This window comes from Arvicanthis niloticus, chromosome 8, assembly GCF_011762505.2.
Source record: "Arvicanthis niloticus isolate mArvNil1 chromosome 8, mArvNil1.pat.X, whole genome shotgun sequence".
NCBI lineage: Eukaryota > Metazoa > Chordata > Mammalia > Rodentia > Muridae > Arvicanthis > Arvicanthis niloticus.
In genome coordinates this window covers 13,279,131-13,304,128 of record NC_047665.1, presented here as the reverse complement: position 1 = coordinate 13,304,128, position 24,998 = coordinate 13,279,131, and the positions used below count along the sequence as shown (strand labels likewise).

The window sequence follows — 24,998 nt, the reverse complement described above, 5'->3', positions numbered from 1 at the left end:
TGATTTTCCCCAGATGGTTCCCTCATGAACTGTGACATATGTCGGATTTGCTTCTTTAGGCAAGGCCGAGAAGACTGAGTGGACAAAAGATTCCTGCTATTAGTATACTCCCAGTTAACATTAAATTTATATAACCAACACTAGGTATTAGCTCACCCTTTTTTAGCACATTTCTGCAGAGCCACAAAAATGTACTGTATTGTAGGAATGCTATATAGAGAAGTAGATGGTTTCTTAATTCTTAATGATGATCATAAAAGAATTCCTAAAATTGTATTAGGAATTATTAAGATCTTTAGCAATAGGACTGCCACTAAATACTTTCTCATGTCAAAACTGCAATGAGAACTCTGCAAGTCTTCAAGGGTCAGAAGAGTTCATTATTTCTGAGATAGAAAGCAGGCATTTACAACTGAGAGCATATTCCAAAAGGTTGTAAAACAATTAATTTTATAAGAATTGCAGTGGGAATATACTATAGGTGCAAGGAGAAAAGATAAAAAAAATTGACTGGGTTGACTTGTAGAAAATTTCAATAATAACTTAGTCACTAAAATTATGGTTTTTTTACTTTCAATGAACCTATTGTGCTAGTGACAGATAATGTTTATTGAGATAATTACTCTTAATTGATATTCATCTAAACATTCTCTGTTGTTAACTTATTCAACTTATGATCTGAATCTATGTGTAAATTTATGGTGAACTTTTTACCATGTGATCATATATTCTGAAAGATACATAAGTGCTAAGGACAAAGAGAAGACAGAGAATTTTTTTGAGTGTATGGATTCAGAGAAATTTTTAGATATAGAACTTGCAATTAAAGATTAAAATCCCTTCTTTTTCTGGGACTCCACAAGCAGGCTGGGAGTTAGATCTGAGAGGTTTCTGCAGAGAAGGAGAAAAGGCTATTTTATGAATGCCCTGCCTTTATGCTACAGGTGTTAATCACCTAATCCTGTGGTTTTTAACCCTCAAAATAAGGAAGAAAGTTTTTTTTGGACGTTCTAGAAGGTATCAGCAAGAATTCAGTATAGTCAGAGAGCAAGAACATCTGGAGACCCTCAGTCTTTAAAGATATACCTGCATCAGATTCTGTGGCCAGCTGTGAAGGCTCCTAGAAAATTGACCCACACCAAAGGACAAAGAAAGGGATGGGTTGTGGCTGTCTTAAAACTCACAATGGGGAAGGAATGTCCTAGTGTGAAAAAAATGGTACCAGATGGTAAATCAAATTCAAACAGACAATATGGGAAGGACAGGAGTGATAGGGGCTGTGTAGAAATGAACAGACTCAAAAGGGCTGGGTGTCCTATGAAGTAATGAAACAGTGTGTGGATGGGTTTCTACCATAGAGATGTAATAGACATGGCCATCATGGCACAGAGGAGGGAAAGAAACCAGCTGATTTGAAACAGTTTTTCTATGTTATCAAAGCTAGATTACTATGAATCTGAAATAGGTTTGGGACATCATTAGAGCATCTAGTAACTATGATTACAAAATCCACAAAATAAATAACATGACACAATAGAATTAAATATCTATAGAGGAAAAAAGGAAACAAGTAATAAACATGAGCTAGAGGATGAAACAAAACATTAAAAGATAAATGCAAGGCCAACCCCATCAGGGAACAGCCATGACCGTGCGCTTTAGAGGGGAAGGCTGATGAACTTAAGAAGGAACATGTTTTTTTTTTTTTTTAAATTGTTGTTAAGGTTGTTCTTTTTTGTTTTGTTTTGTTTTTAATGCAGGCCAGATTGGCCAATAATGTCACAATTCTCCAGTTTCTGCTTCCTTGTTTTGGGGAATGCTGGCATTGCTACCATGCCAAGGTAAAGATGGTAATAAATGCAATCTCCAGTGCAGGAGAGGGAGGTTGGAGACACAGAGGACTGGAAAAGGAGGAGGGTGTGTGAGAATGAAGGAAAGAAGAAAGGGGGGAGAAAAGGAGGGAGTGGGAGGGAGGGAGGGAAGTAGGAAGGGAGGATTAGTTGTTCATCCCACTGGAACTGGCATAGGAGACTCATTCATAGATAACCTGAATCTATATGTTCAAAATCCCAGGAAGCTCATCAAACGAAACTAAACAAACTATAAATAAATAAATAACTATTCAATGGTCTTACAGATTATAGAAAATAATATTACTATTAAAATTATGTTCCCAGCATGTTCCAGACACACACACTGTCTACTTTCAAAGAGACTTTTAGACTTCACCAATTACTATCCGAGAACCTAATCAGTGGAACATCACTGCAAGTCACTGCCCTGGCAGAACAAGCAGGCCAGCCAAGGCACCACTCCTCAAGCCCCTCCTTTCCTGTGTCCAGAATCACAGATTAGGCATTTGAAGCCTGCTAGATAGAGTCAACCAGTGTTATGGGGAAGACTCCAGTTGTCTCTGCTCTCCGCCCTGCAGCAGGTTGGGGTCTTGTGCTCCTGAAAGAGAGGAACACATAACATGCAGTGTAAGATCAAACACTGAGCATTTAGTGAGTGAGGAGGGAAAACTGATACACACTTAAAAACAAGTGGACCTAACAGAATGAATTCACATCTCTCCTGTCACTGTAACCTTTCCCTGTGCCTCCCTCAGAATGGGCACATGAAGGTCAGGAGTGTCTTTCTCTTAAAGCCCATTTTGCCATGAATTAAATCTGAATGTTTATATATAATGACATGTGTGTGTGTGTGTGTGTGTGTGTGTATGTATGTATGTATGTATGTATGATACAAAAATATGCACAGGTGTCTAAATACATCCGTAGGTGACATGTTTATTGGAGGAATGAGGAACCAGGAAGTACCTGCAGGGTACTGAGGCTGTCCGTCACCATTATTGCATCCTGTTTGGACAAAGCTGATGAACCTGGGGTCTAACACTGCACTGCCATTCAATCTTGACCACCAGTGGACTGAAACCCCTAAATGATGACCTGCTTTGAGGGCCCTGAGCAGGCCCAGCTATTACCGTTTAGGTCCTATTCAGGGGCCTTGTGTGTAGCTCCTTCCTGGAATTGACCTCCTGTCTAACACAAGAACAGTGTGTCCTAGATAAGGAAAGCCTGGAGTGCACAGGTTGGCTAATGTCCTCTAAATACAATCTATCCACCACAAGAATGGAGGCTCCACTCAGGGAAGAGGAGGAGGGGGACCTGGGAATATTCCTGCACCATCACACTTCAACACTGTAGATGGGTCATCACAGAGGACAGAGCCTTGTGGCAGGGAGATGTGCACCACCATTGGGCACCAGGCCCTCTCAGGTTTCAGGGTCAAGCTGATATTCCTGCAAGAGCTGCTTAGAGTGGTGGCTCTCAGCCTGTGAGTCACAACCACATGGGGGTTGTATATCAGGCTGAGCTGAAACACTTTTGCATCCTGTTCAGGAAGTTTGTTGCAGCATCAGCTAGGAAAGAGAGAACAAGACCTTTTAGCCTAATGTGCAAATGGGGCCAAAGGGTCCTATTTCCCATGGGTGGCTCACCTGGTGCTAGTTAAGGTTCCAGGACATGTTGCATATACAAGTCAGGAGCCGGGATGGATGTGCCATGCTTTACCAGCTTGGGTGAAGGGTACAGGCACTCATATCCAGAATTTCATTGGTGTCTGATGGGTGTACAGGAACACATCCCCATGAAGCTGAGCCTGGCTCATTCCCGAACCTCTCAATCCTAATCGGGATGCTCCCTGTTCCCTGGTTCAACATCCACAGAGATGGGCCTTTTCTCCTTCATCACTTGAGAGACACAGGAAACAGACTCTGTTGGAAAGGTTAAAATACCTCATTGACTCAGTACTGAGTAGCTCTGTGCAGTATCAACAGCACCCTCTAACCCATGTTGTAAATGTGTTCTGGGCTAGGAAATGGCAATAACGATATCCATCAGGCCAAAGAGAGGTGACAAAGCTCTCCTCTGGAATCTGACCATGCATGAGTAATTGTGAAGGCCTGATTGGTTTGTGCAAAGTCCAGCAACTGTGGCTTCCTCCACCTGGTCACAGAACTGTTCAGTTTACAGGAAGGTCAGGAATGCACCCAACTCTGCCTTCATTCCTTGCAAGCTTCAGTCCCTAGGAGATGGTCCAAACATGTCAGCAGGCTCTACCATCTTCCATGAATTCAATGTGTCTGACAGCAAGTTTGCTTCTCCTTACTGAACAGAAATCATGGTGACAATATTGAAGGCACAAGCACATATGTGGACATCCTGTACCTTGCCACCGCCCAAAGTCATATCTGAAAGATACCCTCTTCCAACATGGTCCAGTACATATGAGGACCAGCAGGACAAACCTGCCAACACACACACACACACACACACACACTGCTAGCTATGACACCATGCTGGATACCACCAACTGCTGCTGGCCCACTACATGCTGTAAATGGAGCTTTGAAGGAAGGAGGGAATAGTTGTCAGAAGATGCAACAACTCCTGAAACACAACAGTAACATAGCAGAGGGTGGAGGTCTGCAGTGGGATGCCCAGTATGCTCTGACAGCTGGCCCTGGGTGTGAGTTCACTACAGAGATCAAGGGACTCCAGTAGGGTCTGATGTATTAGTGTACATGGGGCAAGCTGAGCAGCTGGGGAAAGGCCAGATATCTAGGAGTTTCTATAGGGAAACGGCAGGACACTGTCCAGCATGGCTTGACAACACACAATGTGCAGATGGAAATGACTGGGAAAAGTGGAACATGCATCCCTAAGGCTGTCCCTGCACACTTTGTGTATGGGGCAGGTCCAATAGGACCTGATACTATACACAGCACAGTGGAGGCAGGAGGAGGGGTGTCCTTTGTATCCTGAGCCCTAAAGGTGCCCTTAGTCTGGTAGTTGAGTACCTAACAGGACTAAACTTAGCAGTGAAACTAGGGTGTGCGTTAGGAAGTCAGAGCCTGATTTCCTGCAGTGTGTGTGAGGTGAGAGGTCTCATAGGGTGTAACACCTAGCCTTTTATGTGTAGTGAGGCACAGTGGGTTTATAAGCATAGACTGAAACATAGAGGCATCTTTATGAGTGATGAGGACAGTGAGGGAATGTGTCCAGTGAGGCTAGAGTTCCAGTAGCATGTTTTATAACAGTGTGTGTAGGGCTCTAACTGTTGTTCAGCAGGGCCTGGAATCTACCAGTTTATGTGGGGTAGGACCCAGCAGGACCTGAGTTCTGGAAGGTTGTATGCACCCAGGGATATGCAGCAGGAGTTGATAGCTTCCTGTGTATATGGGGTATCTGTGAGGGAGGTGTAAGCAAGGCCTGATGCCTAGAAGTTTGTAACTCCCACTGTCCCATGCTGCTGCCACAAATACAGTGATAAATTTCAGGCAGGATTAGACACACTCTTCTAGAACCCCTTGTAATATTAATGTGTCAGGACTCAATGGACAACACACCAGAGTAGCTACACCACTTACACCAGATAACAGATGTTACTGGACCATGCCAACTCCTTGCTGCTTTCTGAAAAACACAAGCTAGTTAGCAGGCCCCACACCATGTGCCCTGAGGAGGCCCCACATGTACTGCCATGTTCAGCTCCTTCTGGACACTCTCCACCATCCACATCACATATACCGGGTTTGAAGCCTTCTAGGACATCCCCCCGACTACCACAGACAACTGCTAGACACCAGGTCCTGAGGCACTTGTCTTCCCCCATTCCCACAGCCCTAAGTACACTGCTTTTATCACTCCCTGCTGGATGTCCTCAGTGCTATTTTCAGACAACCAAGGCCACCTAACCACTTAATACTCAGGTGTTTATGCCTTTTTAAACAGCTCTTCACTGAGGATGCCACTCCACACACAGTGCTAGGTAAGTGACATTACTGGAAAACCCATATACACTGCCACATAGCTTGGCCTAGTGGACAGTGTGCTGGCATTACACATACATAGACTGGTGAGGGGATGTCCATCAAGACTGATGTCCTAAAAGTTTATCCAGCAGGGCCTAGGACATAGTAGATTACCGTGTGTGACAGAGGTACAGGAGTGTCCATGAAGGCCTGGTAACTATCGTCGTAGTATGTACTGATGAGGGCTGATGTCTAAGAGAGTCCTGACACCCAGCTGTACGTGTGGACTTCAATAGTGTGAGGCTGTCGAGCAGGGCCTAGGACATAGCAGTGTGTTGAAGGTACAGGGGCAGGGGAGTATCCAGCATGGCCTGATGACTATCCGTTAATGTGAGGTTTTGTCAGGGATCAGTTAGGACTGGATACCCAGAACTAATGTGATGTGTATGTTGGAGACCTATTCAGCATGGGCCACTACCTAGCAGTCAATGTGGTGTTTGGAGGAAAGTCATGCACGGCCCAATACTTCAAAATGTATTTGAGGCACTGGGGAGGTTGTACAGTAAGTACACCTAGCAGTGTAAGTGCTATTTAACAGTGGGTTACCCCTGGGGGTATATGTCAGGAGATGTGGTGTCCAGCAAGATGTGAATCTAGCAGGTTTTGTGGGTCAATGACAGGAGGTAGAATGTCCAGCAGGACCTGATACCTCAGTATCCTGTATCTCAGGTGGCAATGTGGTCATGGGGTTGTCTATCAGGTTCTGGTACCTGGCAGTGTATATGAGACAACAAAAAAGCTGCTGTCTACCCAGGACTGATATCCAGAAATCTATATGGTGATTGTCCTGCAGGACGTTAAAGTAACAATGTGTATAGGGTGTTAATAGGATGTAGATGCATGCACAGCACACACATAAGGCTGTAGGAGATCAAATCCTGTTGCTCACCTCATCCCACGCTACCTGACAACACAGTGCTATGATCAGATCCAGTAGAGCCCCTCTCTGCCACATATACTATGTTGGAATCTGGTATCATCACACTTCATGCTGTCCCACCAAAACCCTTGAACTTTTTTCCAGAGGTGACATCGATGGCCAGGCCAAAGTCACACAGTCTGATGCCCGTGTGTGCAATGCTGTTCTCATGGCTTAGTGAACTGAACACACCACTTGTGTGAAGGTGTGCTGAGCCTGTTCCTCCCATAGGCAGCTGACTTTTGCAATGTGGTTCACCAGATCTCCCTCAGCAGCACATTCCAGCACCATAAAGGTGTTTTCTGATGTGGAACCACTTCATGGTGTTTGGATGGTTCAGAAGCTTAGTGATGTCAATTTCAGTCCTGTTGTCTGGATCATTTTTCTCACCCCTTTCCAGGACCCTGACAGCACCCCACAGCTCTTTGTGGAGGTGGCACAGCCATGAAAACTGCCTTTGCCAAGGTTTCTGAGGGGACCCAACAGGGTCACACTTTCAGAGAGCCTAGCCTCCAGGTCCAGTTGCAGCATTGCCTGCTCTCCTCACTTCCCTGCAAGTTTCTGGAAATTTCCAGGCTTACACCAGCTGACAAAATAATGAGGTGAAACCTGTAGGGCACTGAAAGGCAGCCTGGTTCCTGGTTGAGCTAAGGTTAGAAACCCTGGTGACCCTAATAGGATGGTAGATGTTTTGCCTGGTTCCCAGACACTGGGTTCCTGACAGGAGACCACAGCCCTCCATAGATTTGTGGCCATCAGTCACATAATGACAAAGCTCAAAGCAGTTCTATAGGTAGAGGGTGTGACCTGTGGTCACAGACCCTCAAGACAGATTTCCATTTTAATGAGGTACCTAAAGGCCTGGAGACTTAGCCAATAAAGTCCCCTTCCCAGAAACTCCTCCCTGCAAAAGGTATTCAACCTCAGGCCTGCCCTGAGAAGTGGGGTACTGGGGTACTGTAGGAGGAGCTAAGGTGGGAGGAGTAAGGAGAGGAAGAGGAAAAGAAAATAAAGGAAGAGGCAGAGATGCAGGAGCAATGGAGAGCCATGCAGGCATGAACAGCAGTCCTGGGTAACAACTTTTATTTAGATTAGCTAATTGGGAAACAACTCTCTTTCTATGGGCATATTGTTATTGAGCGTTAGTAAATATATTAATATTTAAATAATTTAATAATTTATAATTATATTTAAATTAATTAGTTAATTAATTTAATTAATTAGTAAATATATTAATATTTAAATAATTTAATAATTTATAATTATATTTAAATTAATTGATTAATATTTAAACATGAGAGTCTCATTTTCTTACTGGGCCTTTATGGATGGCGGGATGGTCTGGGCAATGCCCAGCCTTGCAGAAACAGTGTGGAAGATTGGCAGAGCCATCTCCCACGCTGGCATCTTATGGGTGGCAGGGTTGGTGTTTCTGGCTGGCCGGTTTCTAGTTGCTGCACTCAGGTGGCCTCTGGCCACAGAACATGGCAGCTGAGCTAGGCAGAGCCACCAAAGGTTAGATAGTCGGCTTTACCAGCAGCCTATTTAAATAATTACTACAACAGGGTACAGTTTGACTCATCCACTTTCCCCCATAACAATAAATGCCTTAAAACTATGAACTGTCTCTCTTCACTGGGATCCAGCATGGGGAGCCATAGAGAAGGTTTTCACCAACAGAGCCCCATCTAATCTCCTCCCTGTACATGGCCTCTCTGTGCTCCAGCCATGACCACCAAGCCAAGTCAGCCACCCTCCCACAAGTCAAGGACTATACTCACAAGATCCAACCTGAGCTCCCCTCTTCTCCACCTCAGCCCCAGGCTAGAACCACCAGCAGTCTCCTACTCCATTCTCAGCTCTTCTGAGGCCTCCAGTGGTGCCTGGGTGCCCAAGAGCCTGAGAACCAGAAGGCCCCAGCCTCCTTAAAGGCCCAGAGACCCCAGAGCCATCTCTGGCTGCCCCAGGGACCTCAGACTGTGTTTCCCCATCCTCGGAGCAGTGTCCACAAGGGTGCTCTATGGCCCGACAACCACCTGGCACTGGCATGGGGTAAGTGCAGTCAAAACTGCATCCTGTCTCCCAGAGCGGCCCGAGCCCTTTGATGGAGCAGACACAGGACCCCACTAAACCTACAGAAAACCATGATGTTAAAAACAAGAGAAGCAGGTTCAGAAGAAGCTTTACTGTTCAATTCCCACATAGGAAAGTGAGAGAGAGGTGAGATGGTCTCATAGTACACTTCAGGGTCATAGAAAAATAACAACAAACAAAACCACAAAGCAGTAGATAATAAAACATGCTGAAAGTGAGAGCTGAGACTAACCAATCACACAATAAAGAACAATGAAAAACAAAGAAAAGAAAACCAGTGCTCCTAAGACAAGTCCATAAAATAAAAGGGAAGGGACACTTTCCAATGAGTTCCAGAAAGCCAATATTTCCCTGTAACCAAAACCAGGCAAAGGGAAAACTGGCTGCTTCAGTGGACAGGGCTGCTTACAACCAGACCTGACGACCCAAGGTTTGTTCCTCCAGCCCACATGGTGGAAGGAGAGAACTGGCCTCACAATTTGTCCTCTGTCCTTCACATGTGTGCAGACACACACATACAATTAAAGCTACAATAAGCCAAAGACTACACCAATATTTTCACATAAAAGACATGGCAAACTTCACGCAGAGTACATGATACTTCACACTATTTCAATGACACATTTAAAAGCTCATGTTCATGGTCAAGACCAGTTCACTCACGAATAGAAGGTGAGTTTGAAATTCACAGATCCATAAATAAAAGCACGTGAAGTGTATACGAGACAAAAAAGAAAAAAAAAAAAAAAACCCAAGCCTTAAGAATGACATACTATAGAAGATTTGAACTTTGGACTTCTAACATTGTTGAGACTGCTATAGACTATGAAGACTCTTGAAGTTGGACCAAATGTATTTTGCATTATGTTATGTTTAGGTATGGCCACAGTAGATTCATGTTTGAACAAGCCTATGGGGGCCAGGGAGTAGAATGTGACGGTTTGTACATACATGGGCCAGAGAGTAGCAGTATTAGGAGGTGTGGCCTTGTTGGAGTAGGTGTGTCACTGTGGATGTGGGCTTTAATAACCTAGTCCTAGCTTCCTAGAAGTGAGTACTCTGCTAGCAGCCTTCAGAAGAAGATGTAGAACTCTCAGCTCCTCCTGCACCATGCCTGCTTGGGTGCTGCTATGTTTTTGCCTTGAAGATAATGGACTGAACCTCTGAACCTGTAAGCCAGCCCTAATTAAATGTTGTCTTTTATAAGAAAAAAAAAAGAATGACATATTTTCATTTTTCAGAAAATAAGAATAATGCTATATGTGACAAGCCAAGTCTCTAAAGACAAAGGTGGTGTGTTTTCCCTCCCATGCAGAATGTGCACATTTGGAGGAGCCTGGACATAAAAAGGGGACATGAAAGAGGGCAGGGCTCTGCTTCTCTGGGACCATCCACAGGGCATGTGCTGGGCAGGGGTCTGGGTGTGTCAGTTACTGCAGACTGTCCACTGTGTGCTGCACAGGGTCCTGGGAGATTCAGGATCCAGACTCCTGCAGCCCAGAGAGCTCCATTAACCAGGCAGTGGGAAGAAAGGGTCAGTTCTTAAAACCCAACCAAAATGATTCAGACAAACTGAGAAGGCATGGTGAGAGACCCACCTCAATAGCAAGAAAGCCCAGGCTGTACCTGAGTGTTGGAAGAGTAGACAGGAACCCCTTCTCCTGAAATCCTGGTGTCACATGCCGCCTCAGAGCACTATCTCTGCCTCTGTAGTCTCAGTCACAGTCAGTTATAGCAGGCCAGTTACCAACTGTCTCAGCCACTTGGCACCAACTGTAACTCCTGGTCTATGACCTCATTGGTCACATGGCAGAACTTGGCCAATCAGACTGCCTAGCCAACGAGGACTCTCCTGATTGGTCATGTTGACGGAATGTGACTCCTGTTTCTAGTAAGAAGAGTCACATCCAGACCACAGGTAGACAGTCCTATTACTGCAGAGTTAAGGAAAGAGGGTTGGCATGCTCTCTGCTTCCTTTCCAGAACTGTGCCAGCTAGGGTGCACCTCCCCCACCCCACTGCCTCTATCCAGAGAACTCATGGCCACACTTCCTTTCTTGGGTCCTGAAATACAGACTTGTTTCTGAAGGTCAGACTTGGGTTTGTTCATAGCTGTGGGTCCTCCCTGAGTAAAAGGGACTGAGCAGCCAGTGTAGGCACACATTTATCCATCCCTTCAGGAGCCAGGAAGATGGCCATTGTTACTCTTTCCACTGAGCCTGGGGATTCTGCTTAGTCGCCTTTGAACCTTCCTTTCCATGGGTTATCCACTGTAGGTCGGCTTTCAGCAGGCTTCCTGGCATGAAAGCTCACCTTCATCTGAAGACATCCATCCCTTTGGGCTGCTTAATGCAGATGAGGAAACTACAGTTGGTCCTGTATAGAAGGCTTGGAGAAAAGAAGGGCCCTGACCTGAACTGTCATGGAGCCACCAGGATGCAGAGAACTGTGGTGTCAACCAGGGTCACTTGCTTGTGTACCAGGAAAGCCCTCAACTTTAACTGGATGAGCAGCAGCCCCAGGATTCCCCTCAAGACCTTCTCTGCAACTTGAGTGGACTGTATACTGTGCATGACGCTCAAAGTGAGGACACCCAGGTGCTGGCTGGAGAAATGATGTCACTGTCACCAAAGCTCGCTCACTGCACAGCCAAGCTGCTGCCTCTGCCTGCTGTTCCCCATTGCTCAGGTAAAAGGGATGGCATTGCCTTCAAGCACACAAAATTCATCTTCACCCTCAAATGCTGGGACCTCATGCACGGGGAGTTTGCTGAGAAACTCAGGGCTTCTGTTGGTTTGGCCAAAGTAGAAGGAGGATGCTGTGGAGAGCACGAGGCCTGAGCCCTTCTCCACTGAGCGCAAAAAGTACTGTGAAATCTGGGAGTTTTCAGAATATGTATTCAGTGGGTGCAGGGTAGGGGGAGTGTTGGGAGCCGACTCCTAGCAGAAAGCGGCTATCATCTTTGCAGCCATCTAGAGCCATATACCATGACAAGAGACTTGTTTTCAACAGCCTACAACAGCTGAGCACACTCTGATAAACATCTTGTTTTCCCCACATATCTTGTTTTGTTGTTTAATGTCCCCAGCTGCAAGGTGCCCGTGGTAAAGTGTCTTCAGCTGTGTTCCCCTGCTTGTGCTTATAAATACCCAGGGATTTCCTTGCAATAAACGAGACTAGAGACTTGATCACACTCTGTCTTGTCTCCATTCTTCACATCTCTTGACCCTCCATCCCCACTCTCTCTCTTGCTAGACCCTGACTGGCAGACCGGAGCAGCAGCTCGGGCTGAGACACAGTGGCTCCCAAGCGTGGGGCAGTGCATTCCTCAACAGGGGAGGGCTGTCTGTGCTTCCACATAGACCTTTATGTATCTTTACAAAAACATAAAGTAATGTGTCTCTGGCCTTTTCCACCATCTTTGATGGTGTTCTACCCCAGCGTTTCTCCCCCCGCCCCCCACACCACAACCCTCCCACATCCCCAGAGAACGCCATGCTCCCTCCATATGTTTGCTGTTTCCCTTTTTACTGCACTTATCCCCCTCTCCTCAAACCCCACCTCCCAGACCCTTGTAATTTACTGTTTTCTGGGGTTACTCCACTTGATGGTCTCACATCTGAAAGTTTGGAAGAAAAATCCAAAATTCACTGAGAGCTGCAGCTATTGAGTTTCTAGATCTGAGTCTCTTCAGTCAGGATCATATGTGCTGGTTCCAGCAATGTACCTGAAGTGTCACAATTCTGTTCTTCTTGGAAGCTGAAAAGGGCCTCATAGTGAATAAGTGCCAGGCTTTCACTACATCAGTAGAAGGACACTTCACCCACTCCCCCACAAAGGGGAGAGTAGACAATGAATTCAACAGGGTGAGTTTCTGGGAAGTAGGGTGCCCATTCTTTTGGGAATGAATTAATGGGTGGTATGGCTTTGTCATATCTGGATTTATTGTTAGCTTTTTGAGAGTTCTCCACACCAACTTGCAGAACGGCTACACCATGGTATCTATTTTGTTTTGTTCAAGATGGGTTTCATGTAGCTCAGGCTTGCCTCTATACTGCTATGTGTCTGATGCTGGCCTTGAACTCCTGATTATCCACCTCTCCAGCATGGATTATAGGGAGAAAGTACTATTATTCCCAGCCAGCACTTGCAATTAAATGTGAGCCTTTCACCTGTTCCAGAGATGAGGAACTCAGCAGGCAGATGATTGGAGAAAAAAAGATACTTTGTTACAGCCTTCAACAGGATGAAACAAGAGTTCCCAGCCATTGTGTTCCATTCTGTGCACCCCACATGCCTTGCTTGATGGTACATGCCTATAATCCCAGCACTCAGAGGAGACAGGAGGAACAGAAGCACAAAGTTTCAAGGTCATCTTCCAATACTTAGACAGTGTACACCAGCCTGTGACACATAGAGCTCTGTCTTTAAATAAATGTTCTTACTCAAGTATATAAAATCATTGAGGATGACTATATTGACAGTAAAAAACTGTCACTGACAAAGGACTTTCCAGGGCCATATCAACAACCTGTACAACTGCATACAAATAAGGAGACCAGATCTGAAGTCCAGAAGGGACACAAACATGTTACACTCATTTCATGCAGTGCTCCCACTCATCTCATACAGTGCTCCCTAGCATGTCATAACTGTGTTCACTCATTCTTCCAGTGAGTGGACACGGCTCACTGTAGTTTTTCAGTGTGAAGTTTACCAAAAGTGTCTGCCCATGTTCAACCTGCACCCTTTAACCCCAGTGTCCACTTGGTGGGTTCAGCATGAAAGCAAGGCTGGTGCCTTCCAAGGCAAAACCCTCTGTCAATTCCCTAAAAAGTCCTGTTCACTGTTTCCAGCTTCACAATTAACAGTGCAAACTGTGCATGCTCACAGCACTTTCTGACCATAACTTAAATATCTTTCAAAAGTATAGTGTGTGTGTGTGTGTGTGTGTATGTGTGTCTATGTCTGTGTGTGTGTGTGTGTGCCTATGTCTGTGTGTGTGTGTGTTTCTGCACCTTGTGGGTACTTTTATGGCTGTTTAGACGACATGAAGCATCATTGTTCTTCTTCCATCATTTGGATCTGGGTCCTCATCTGGTTGTCAGGGCCCCACAACTTATCTCTGATGCTTTTGTTCCATGGCCTTAAGCGGAGCAAGCTCAGGATTGTACAGCCTTCTTTCACTGAGCATGCTCAAGATCACACTCTCCCATCTACCACTGGATAAAATCCACATTCTTTGTGTGTTCAGGGAAGATGTTGCTCTCCAAATGACGTGCATGCTCTCCTTACCTGTGATAGACGATGCGTCTTCACCTTCTATGCCCCATCTTTGTTACCTGCCTTTTGCACTCAGTAACAAGAGCCCCTGTTACACCATCTCCTAACAGAGTAGCAACACACAGCACCACTTGCAGGTGTGTGTGCTCATGTGTGCATGTGAGAACATCAAGCATTTTGCTCTGTAATTCTCCACCCTTTTCCTTTGAGGAAGGTCTTTATGGACCCTATAGCTAAACTGGCAGATAGCAAGTCCCAGAAATCACTATGCCTCCTGGTGCTGGATATATAGGGCAGACATGGCCACAATTAGCTTTTGGCATGACTGTCAGGCCTCAGGTCCTAAAGCTTGCACACATGCTCTTACACGCTGAGCCATGTCCTAGCCCATAGAACATGATTTCTGAGTATTCACATGCTTCAACTTTTTTATTCTGTAACATGGGATGATACGCTGGAGTGGTATTTCCAGTTTCACCTAGGATACATGAGAACTGTCAGTATCTTCAATTTCTCTACCTTTGTTTTATCCTAAGGCTAAAAATGAAGTCATAAAAGATCCCCTCAAATAGCCACCTGCAAATGCTTGCATTACACATCCCCAGGATTGTATAACCAGATTCTCCTAGGTGACACTGAGTCAACACAGCTTCAGGTATAGCTAAATCTTTTGAGGGTGTGGCCTGGTGACAACTTTTCTTTCCTCCAGGTTGAAACATTACATCATCCAGGAGAAGGAGGGGTAGGGAGAGGAGGGGATAAAGAAGGCAGGACTCACTAAACTCAGGGAGCTTGCAGAAATTACTTAACCAAGGTCATATGAGCCGTAAATAATTGCTGGGGGATGGGAGAATCTTCGGTGGAACTGCCTACAACATATGAGGGGAGCTCCGAAGACGCAGCTCTAAAGAGCTGTGAGCCATGCTGGGTGGGATTCTGGGTAATGCACCTGCAGAACCCACCATGCTCATATAGGTAAGTCCTCACCCGTGCTTCTGTGTGACACCCCAATAATAAATGCAGACTCACCAAGCTACACTCAGGTGGAATAGTTCCTTTGATCATTCCTCACTGCTCTTTCTGAGGTGACAGGATGATTGTTCATCAAGGAAAAGTCATTCAACATCACCACCGCATAATAACCCGGCATCCTCTCCTAAAGCCAAACACATGGCATTGGCTCAGCCTCTTCCAGCAGGATTGTTCTTACCTAATGCAAACAGACACTCCAATACAAGCCTTGGTGTTATACAGAGAGAAAAGAAAGACATGTCACCTGGAAAACTGATTCCTAAACTGAGCTCACGTTTCCAGGAAGCCAGCTCTTTGGGGATTGCAGAAGAAAAGCAACTGTTTCTATCCCAGACACCTGGTGATTGTAAAAAGAGACAACAGACCCCACACTGTCACAAACAGCTTATCTAAGGAAAACATCTAACTGCCCCATCCTGACCCTCACAAACCCCCTCCCCACTTCCAGATCATTCGATGCAAAACCCCAACTCTGCATGTACTCTAAATAATTTGGCCCTGATAGTCCCTGCCCTACTGCAGGTGCACATCCACACCCCTCCACCCTATGTAACATGCTAGACATCAGGACCTATTACACACACCACCGGGGCAGCCAATAGCCTGGTGACTCGCCAGACTCTGATGGACACATTCATATCAGCACCACATACCAACCTTTAGATTCCAGGCCTCCAAGGCACTGACACTGACTCTTAGCAGTGTAGTAAGACAGAAGCAGTCTGAGGGCATCCAGCAGGGCCTGTTACATAGCAGCACATGTGGGATTCACTGTGGATGAGTAGGAAACATATCAGGGCTATCTGGGCACCTTCTGCAATCCACATAAAAAGCTGGATATTGAGAATTGTTACACTCCTTGGCCCCACATAAACTTCTAGATATCAGAGCCTCTGTCCTTCTCCCCATTCTGCAGGCACTGCTAGATACCAGGTCTTGTTACATAACTACTTCCCTTTTGATGAAACTCCACTTGCACTGTTATGTATCAGGGCCTGTGGCACCCCAACCCCCAGCCTGTACTCACTGCTGTTTCCTGAACTACTTCACAGAACAATCTCTGGACTGTCTCAACCCACCAGCTCCCAAATAATGACACAAAGATTATAGTGATTTATGGTAGCTTACGCCTTAGCTTGTGTGATGGGTTTGTATATACTCAGCCCAGGGAGAGGCACTATTAGAAGGTGTGGAGTAGGTGTGTCACTATGGACGTGAGCTCTAAGACCCTCATCCTAGCTGCCTAGAAGCCAGTATTCTGCTAACAGCCTTGAGATGAAGATGTAGAACTCTCAGCTCCTTCTGCACTATGCCTTCCTGGATGCTGCCATGTTCCTGACTTGATAATGGACTGAACCACTGAACCTGTAAGCCAGTCCCAATTAAATGTTGTCTAAGACTTGCCTGGGTCATGGTGTCTGTACACAGCAATAAAACCCTAAGATAGAAACTGGTACCAGCATACTGAGGTATTCCTGTGACAACTTGACCATGTTTTCTGGAGAACTGTGGAAGGATTCTGGAACTTTGGGCTAGAAGAGCCATTGGGTGTTAAGAGCTCTGTGGGACGTTCTGTAGGAGCTTGGAAGATAATGTTGAGAACAGTGCAGAAGATGGAGGCCTGGCTTGTGAAACTTCAGAGGGAAGATTAAAGACTCTTATCAGGACCGTTAGTGATTTGACTGTGAATGCTTCATGGTTTGGGTTAATTGGGGCAGAAAAATCAGCTGTAATTAACAAGATACCAGAACTACTAAAGCAAAACCTTTGCATTACTGGGACTATTGATGCTGGTTAGCTGGAGCTAGGAAATTAGTGGTGATTAAGAAGAGACTAGAATCATCAACGTGAAATCTTCTGGAAAGTTTTCAGAGCACAAAGAGGCTGTGTTCCAGAGATAGCCAAGGTTGTACCTCATGCTGCAGCTGGACTTGGTAATGTGTAAGAGTCACCCAGGTGGTAATGGTTTTGAAAACATGAAATGGTCATGAAGAGCAGCTGAGACTCCGCACTGTGAGAGGCCATGGAAGGCCATTGGTGAAGGTGCAGCCTCAGTTGCAATCAATGGTCCAGGATGGAAGGGGTCATGCAACGGAGTTGAGGCTTGGAACCATGAAGAGAGTCTATGAGAGGCTATTGGTGAAGCCTAGTTACAGAGGAAGACAGCAGTGTTTTGGAGATGCCAGAACCATGAGATGACCACCAGGAACAGCAGCAGCAGTGGAGTACAGGCAGCTGGAGCTTAGAAGACAGGGTGTGCACTGCGAAGGGCAGAGCTGAAGAAGTGACCCAAGCCCTTGGAGGAGCCTAGAAAATCGTGAGTGGATCCCAGACATTGGACAGTTGGAGTTTGATTTTCATTGTGACTGTGCCCTGATGGTTTTCCCTTTTGAAGTAAGAAAGTATTTTAATGGAGCCCACAATTAAGAGACTTTGAATTGTAAAAATACTTTGAGTTTTAAAAGACATTGGAATGAAAATTTAACGTGTAAAGATTGTGGGACTTAGAAAAGGTTGAGGCTTAATAGTGATGCATGTGCGTGTCAAGTTGACACAGCTGGAGTCACCATAGAGAAAGGAGCCTCCCTTGAGAAATGCCTCATGAGATCCAGCTGGAAGGCATTTTCTCAATTAGTGATCAAGGGGGGAGGGCACAGCTCATTGTGAGTGGTGCCATCCTTGGGCTGGTATCCTGGGTTCTATAAGAAAGCAAGCTGAGCAAGCCAGTAAGTAACATCCCTCCATGGCCTCTGCATCAGCTCCTGCTTCCTGACCTGCTTGAGTTCCAGCCCTGACTTCCTTTGGTGATGAACAGCAGTGTGGAAGTGTAAGCTGAATAAACCCTTTCCTCCTCAGCTTGCTTCTTGGTCATGATGTTTGTACAGGAATAGAAACCCTGACTAAGACAGCTTGCTACCTCCCAACTAGTGTGTACAAGTTAATTAATCTGTTTATTCTAATCCACACTTGCTACCTGTCCTATCACCTCTCACTCAGTACATCTGACTTACTGTGTCTGGCTAGTAACCCCCCTCCCCACTTCTGAAAAATAATAAAGAATAAAGAGCCTGCAGCTCTATATTAAAGCCAATCAGAGAATGCCTTAGGCAGGTGAGGAAGAACAGAGTCCAAAATGTTCTACCCCATCACAGACCCAGCTGGGTGTCAGTCCCTCTAGCAAACTCCATCACCACAACCACCGCTGCTAGACAGCATTCCCTGCCTGACACTCCCTCCATGCTGTCCAACACCATCTACACTGCTGAGTCTAAGTACGAGGTTGGCCTGCACAATCTTCTGGAGCTGTACATACATCACGAGGTGCCAGACCCCACTGACCTTTCCCAACACACATATTGTGTTTGCTGATAGTCCCTCACCATTGCCACCCAATGTACACTGGTATTGTTTGAGCCATGCAGGGCTCCCACCTGATGCTCTCTCATCAAAACATATAGATATCAGGCTTTGCTGGATGATACTGCCAGGCTGACATTTCACATACAATGCTAGATGTCAGAGCCTTCTAGATACATGTTCACCTCTTCTGCCACCCCTCATACACCACTAGGCATCATGCCCAGATGGACACACAGGGGACATTGCCACATACACACATCTAGGTGTCAGGACATGTAGTGCTCTTACCCCACATACACTGTTACATAGCAGACCTTGCAAGATATTCTCCTTTGCTGATGCCAAAGTCACATGTGTTTGCCAGGCCTTGCTTGGATCACCTGCCCTGAAGCTGCAAACTCAAATACACCTCTTGGTATCAGGTCCTGTTGCACCTCCATCCCCAACTGACATTCACTCTTAGGTATTGCCCCTGCTAGTAGTCCTCTGCCACATCCCAGGTACACATTAGGTATCCCACCAGCACACACACACACACACACACACACACACACACACACACACATACACAGTCCACAAAGACTGCTAGGAATCAGGTCCTCCTAGATACCTTTCCCTGATCTCTGCCACCACATCCACACTGTATGGACTGGGCTCAGCTGGACAACCTTCACCAACTCTCCATACATTATTATCTTGCCCTACTGGACACTACCCACATACTGTGCTAGGAACCAGGTCCTCTTAAGAATGGTCCTTGCAATACTGACACCAAAACAAGCCAAGGGCGAGAAAGTTTTCAGTCAGAATTCTACCAGTCTTTCAAAGAAGTGCTAATACCAATACTCCTTAAACTACTCGACAAAATAGATACAGAAGAAAGATTGCAAATCTAATTCTATGAGGCTACAATCACCCTGATACCTAAATCACACAAGGACTCAACAAAGAAAGAGAATTTCAGACCAATTTCATTTTTCTACATTGACATCAAAATCCTCAAACAAATCCTTGTAATGTGGATGTAAGAACACATCAAAGACCCCATCCACCAAAATCAAGTAAGCTTCATCTCAGGGACTCAGGAATGGTGCAGTGTATGAATTCCATCAAGGTCATCCACCATATAAAAACACTGAAAGGAAAAAGAACCCACAGGATCATCTTATCAGATGGTGAAAAAAAACCTTAGACAAAATCTAACACCACCTATATTAATGGAGACATCAGATACAAAGTGCATACCTAAACACAATGAGGACAATAAATAGCAAGCCAATAGCCAACATCAAATCAAGTGGAGAGGAACTTAATCAATTCCACTAAAATCAGAGACAAGACAAGGCTGCCCACTCTCTCCTTGTCTATTCAACATAGTACTTGAACTTCTAACTAGAGCAACAAGACAACTAAAGGAGATCAAAGAGATACAAATTGGGAAGGAAGAGGCCAAAGCACCATTATTTGCAGATGATATGATGATAGTATACACAGTATCATCACATGACCACAAAATTCTACCAGAGAACTCCTGCAGCTGATAAGCACCTCAACAAAGTGGCTGGATACAAAATTAACTAAAAAAAAAAATCTGTACTGTCTAACTTTAATTTTTTCAAAGGCTACTTTTAATGATGGTTCTTAAATGCTTTAACCTCCTTTCCAGCCCACCAGACACCAGAGGTAGTGGGAAAGAAAGGATACAGGGGAAGTGGACCTGTTTAGAAATGGTTCCTGCCTTGCCAGGAAATCAGCAGTTCAGTTCACAGGTCAGCAGCAGCTCCATCCTCTCCCAAACACTTAAAGGATACACAGTGTGGTCCAGTTTGGTATTATCAGGATAGCAGCAGGGAACAGCTAGGCCTCAGCTGAATAGGCACAAGTCAGCAGAAGGAATTTGGACCAGAAGGGATGCAAGGAGCATTTCTCAACTGTACCTCTCTGAACAGAGGGAAGATCAGCAAAGACGGGAAACCAAAAGAGATTAGCAATTCAAGCAAGCCAAATCCTCTCACAGTCCCTCGAGTCCTATTTACACTGCCTCCAAACATCACGTGTCCTTTACAGGTCTTCCCTCACCACACATCTTGCCTCAACAACAGTGTGTCTCAGCTGACATCACTCTGCCAGTAAGAAGCCACTGCACACCACCACAAGTTTTTTGGAGCGTTTCTCTCCATGGAGTCCCAACAAATGGAGCTCAACTTCCCAACATAAGGAGGACCAATACATCCGTGTCCTTAGCAAAGGCTCCTTCACCACATGTCCTTTCACCTGCTTGCTTTAGCAAAACATCCTTTCACCTGTGTCTGCTTCAGCATGATTTTGTCAGCAGCTAATATTTTCTCTGTTCCTGGGACTCTTGGAATTCTGGGTACTTTTCAGAGAATATATAAATGCTAATGCCTTAAGAGACATGGTGGGTTGTCCTTTGTTGATGCTTTCTATCTTTTGCTGGTGTTTGTGGTTTGTTCAGTAGTTGTGTGGATAGAAGACAGAAGAAAAAGAAATTTGATATCAGGCCGGTGAAGATAAAACTTCCCCAAAGAACTCATCACCCACAGACCCCGTAATCACAAAAAGTCTCCTCCTCCAATAACATCTCCTCCTTTCTCCTACATCTTTTTTTTTTTTCTCTCCTAAAAAGTGTTAGGGAATAGAATGGGTTAAAGAAAAGGTGTTGATAAAGGAAGAAAAAAGAACCTGCAAAGTAACTGAAGTCTAGCTAGACAGGAGAGGGGAAATCCCCACAGAGTTTGCAGAGGCTGACAGGCAGGGCAGAGGTGAGAGTGGCCCTGAGGTGTCTGCCTGAAGCTCTCAGAGCATCTGTACAAGGAAGCAGAGAGTCCACTAAGGACTACTGTGCCTTCATGCAAAGACTACAGTTCTGAGTCGTTGGGGACACAGGAGAATGTCAGAGAAAGATCATCTGTCTTCAGTTTAGGCCCTTGTTTTGTTTTTGCTGAGCTGATACAAAGCAAGTGATGAGACAAAGGGCCTCAGATAAGGGCTTGAATATCCTCTATTCTGAGGAAGCAGATATCACCTGACAGCACAAATGCAGGGATAGAGTTCAGCCTTGGGTAGAATCTTGTCTGAGAAACACTGACTAAGGACATTCGAGGTAACTGTGGCATGGAGAGTGTCTTTTTCTATTTTGACAACAAGGTGACAAGGAAATGTGTTTTTGCACAAGTGTGAATGTGTCAAGGATGGATGAGAGAACACTTCCTGGAAAATCCAGTTTTCATATTCTCCATGACAACAGAGAGCAGGAAGCTTGTCTACAAGAGAGAGGAAGAAGGCTCACCAGCTCATTTGTGTTGTTTCTAACTGGCAGGATGTGAAGAAGGGGCAGAAGAAGACCAGGAAGAAAACTGCTACTGGAAAAGGTAGGCTTCTGCTTTCCTGTAGAGAGAAATTCCCTCTGGCCTGCCCTTTAATGAAAAGGATATGATATGCATGAATGAAGAGAGGGCTTCTGGGAAGAAAATGGGAATGATGGAATCCCCAGGTTTTATGAAAGAATAGAGAGTGGTTGGCTGAGCTGCATGCTACACATGAGAGTGTGGTTCAAGGCACTGGAGTGATGCTGTGCCCAGGTATGGGGGACTTTCAGGTCCTCCTGACAGCAGGTAGCTTCCATTCTCCCAGCTCATTTCTCTTTCAGATAACTGATCCTGTGGCCATTACAATGTTGTTAGTGAAATTGCACAGGTTGAGGGAGGAGTAAGAAAAGTGTAAATGGAGACATGAGGTCCCTCCATACCCCTTGCTCACTCTCAGTGATCTGTCCTTGGATATGGTGGTTGAGCATTAGAGTCCTAGCATGGATAGTCATAAGAGAGATGCCTCAGTCCTGTGTGTTCTCATTCCTTGTCTGATCCTACATAACTTTCTCCAGGTTATAGAGATGGAGGAAACACTATGGAAGAGACCAAGACTCCATCACAACCTATGAAAAAGTAAGAAAACTTTGTCTTATGGAATTTTGCATACCAGAATGGGAGCTCAGGGTCTGGGGATCTTCATACTGAAGACGATATGCACTGTGGGATTTGAAGACAGCCCTGTTGGATGTGACACTAAGGGACATGTGATATGGAGGCAATGGAGGGACTCTAAGAGCACAAGTGCCACATTTACACAGACCTAGGGGACTCATGATCCTCTGTTTGGGACTGATGCTTCTGCCTCCTGTCTTTTGCAGGGTCACCAAGCATCTTGTTGAGGACTCCACACAACAACCATTTTGGAACCCTAGTCAGAAACTGGATCACTTTCCTCTTTCTCAGCTGTTGTCTCACCTCAAGGTCCTGGAGGACTTTATACAGTAGAAATTTAGTCGAGTTTTCTGGGGTGTATGCTCTATGTTCTTTGAATCGGTTGTGCCTAATGCTCATACCCTCAGAAGTCTGTGCTTGGGAAAACATAAATCTGTGAGGTTTATTGGTACCTGTGGCCCTGCCCAAGCTCTACCCCAGGCTAAAGGACCTCCACAGACTTCCAGGTATTAGTCATTACCTCACCAACCTGTAAAACCAAACTTGGTTGGTGTGAAACCAGTCCAAGAAAAGAAAATCCTCCCAAGCTCTACCCCAAAGCAAATACCTCCTTGTGTGAAATGCAGGAACTCTGCAGTCATGTCCTACCACTGAGAGAAGGATACAGGCTTCCCTACCAACTGAAAGACAATCCTAGGAACAGGGACTATATTCAAAAACTCCCAAAGATTATGTTGAACTAAACTACCTAAATCCCATTAGCAAGCACACTGGGAACTTGCCCAGGGTCAGCTGGGATACTAAGGCTACCAGGCCGGCCTCTATCCTTACTCAGCACTGTTGGACCCTCCAACATCATACGTAAGGAGCCACAGAATAAACACAAGGCAGTTACTGTGGGAAAACAACAAGAAACCCATATCGGATTCCTCTCATCCAGGAAACTGACCCAGGTTCAGGGACAAAGCGATGATCATTATTCCAAGAGCAGGCCTCAACTCTCTCAGCCTGCACAGCCCTCCATCCTCAACTCTGAAAGCTGCAACTGTAGGAAAATGATGGGTCCCATGCACACCAGGCTGCCCTTGAAGAAGGGCTTGAATCTCCCCTGATCTGAAGAAGCAGATTATCACAGGGCACCCCAAAGGCAGGTGCAGAGCTAAGCCTTGTGTAGGATCTTGTATGAGCAACAGGGACTGAGATTATTCATGCTAACTGTGGCATGGACAGTGCCTTTTTTTATTTTGCCAATGAAGTGACAAGGAAATGTGTTCATGCACAGTGTGAATGAGTCAAGGATGGATGAGAGAACACTTCCTGGAAAATCCAGGTTTCATGTTCTCCATGACCACAGAGAGCAGGAAGCTTGTCTACCAGAGAGAGAAAGTAGAGTTCCTTCCTTGTTTAGGAGGAGGACCTGTGCAGTATCATGTCTTACCAGTGCGAGAAGGATACAGGCATCCCTAACAATTGAAAGCCTGCTCTGGAAACAGAGACTGTATTTGAAAGACACCAAAGGTTTTCATGGCCAAAAATATCAAAAACCCATTAGCAAGGACACTTGGAAACTGCCTAGATGCATCCTGCTTACTAAAGCTATCAGGCTAGCCTCTCTCCATCCTGAGCATTGTCACATGCTCCAGCACACTAAGGAGACACATTTCCCAGCTAACAGTACTGCAAAGCAGGCCTCAACTCTCCCAGCCTGCCCAGGCCTCCATCCTCATCCCCAAAAGCAGAAAATGTAGAGTAATGATGGGGTCTGTGCCCACAGGGGTACCCTTAAAGAAGGATATAGCTAAGTCTGATGTGCATAACACCATCAGTCAGAGGCCTCGGTAATGGGGCAAAAAAGGTGGCTTGCCTTTTATGCAGCACCCCTAGGAAGGGGCTGAAACCCAGGAATCCTGCACTGAGGACAGACAAACTGTCTGACGTGAACCCTGCTGATCATCATTCCCTGCTTGACTCAAAGACTAAAAGGAAGCTGGCATCAAATATCACAGAGCTTCCAGTGAAACACAGGAGACCATATCTTGAGGCAAGGGATCTCACCCCACCTGGGGCTTCAGACTCAAACCTTCCCCAGGCTGTGTATCCCTTTTCACTCATCTTTGATTCCAAGGCGGAACACTATTCCAAGGCTGCCAAATTCATGGAAAATTTTCATCACCAAGATCCAGAAGGGACATTGGTACAAACTGCATTGCTGCCAGGCTAGAGGGTGCTGTGTTGATAGACTCACTTCTGAAGTTCAGGAAACCCAAAGAACCCCTACACCTACTGCCAGCCATGGGGCCTCAAAGGCCCATCCAGATCCGTTGCAGAGATAGGTGTTCATTGACTTGCTTTCTACTTGCAGTTAGCAAATCGCTGCAGAACAGGACTATCCTAGGCACTGGAAAAATCAGCCAGAAACCACATACCACCC

The 24,998-nt window shown here is 45.5% G+C and overlaps 1 protein-coding gene across 1 annotated transcript in view; it reads left to right on the top strand.

The window, feature by feature from the left end:
- The window catches only part of LOC143433738 (uncharacterized), a 30,159-nt gene extending 5,371 nt beyond the window's left edge, over window positions 1-24,788 (top strand). The window contains 5 exon segments of the mRNA XM_076939834.1: window positions 9,766-9,827; window positions 12,648-12,754; window positions 21,904-21,955; window positions 24,243-24,394; window positions 24,396-24,788. Of these exon segments, the coding sequence (XP_076795949.1) occupies window positions 9,766-9,827; window positions 12,648-12,754; window positions 21,904-21,955; window positions 24,243-24,394; window positions 24,396-24,788 (766 nt within the window).
- Window positions 24,789-24,998: the final 210 nt, after the last annotated feature.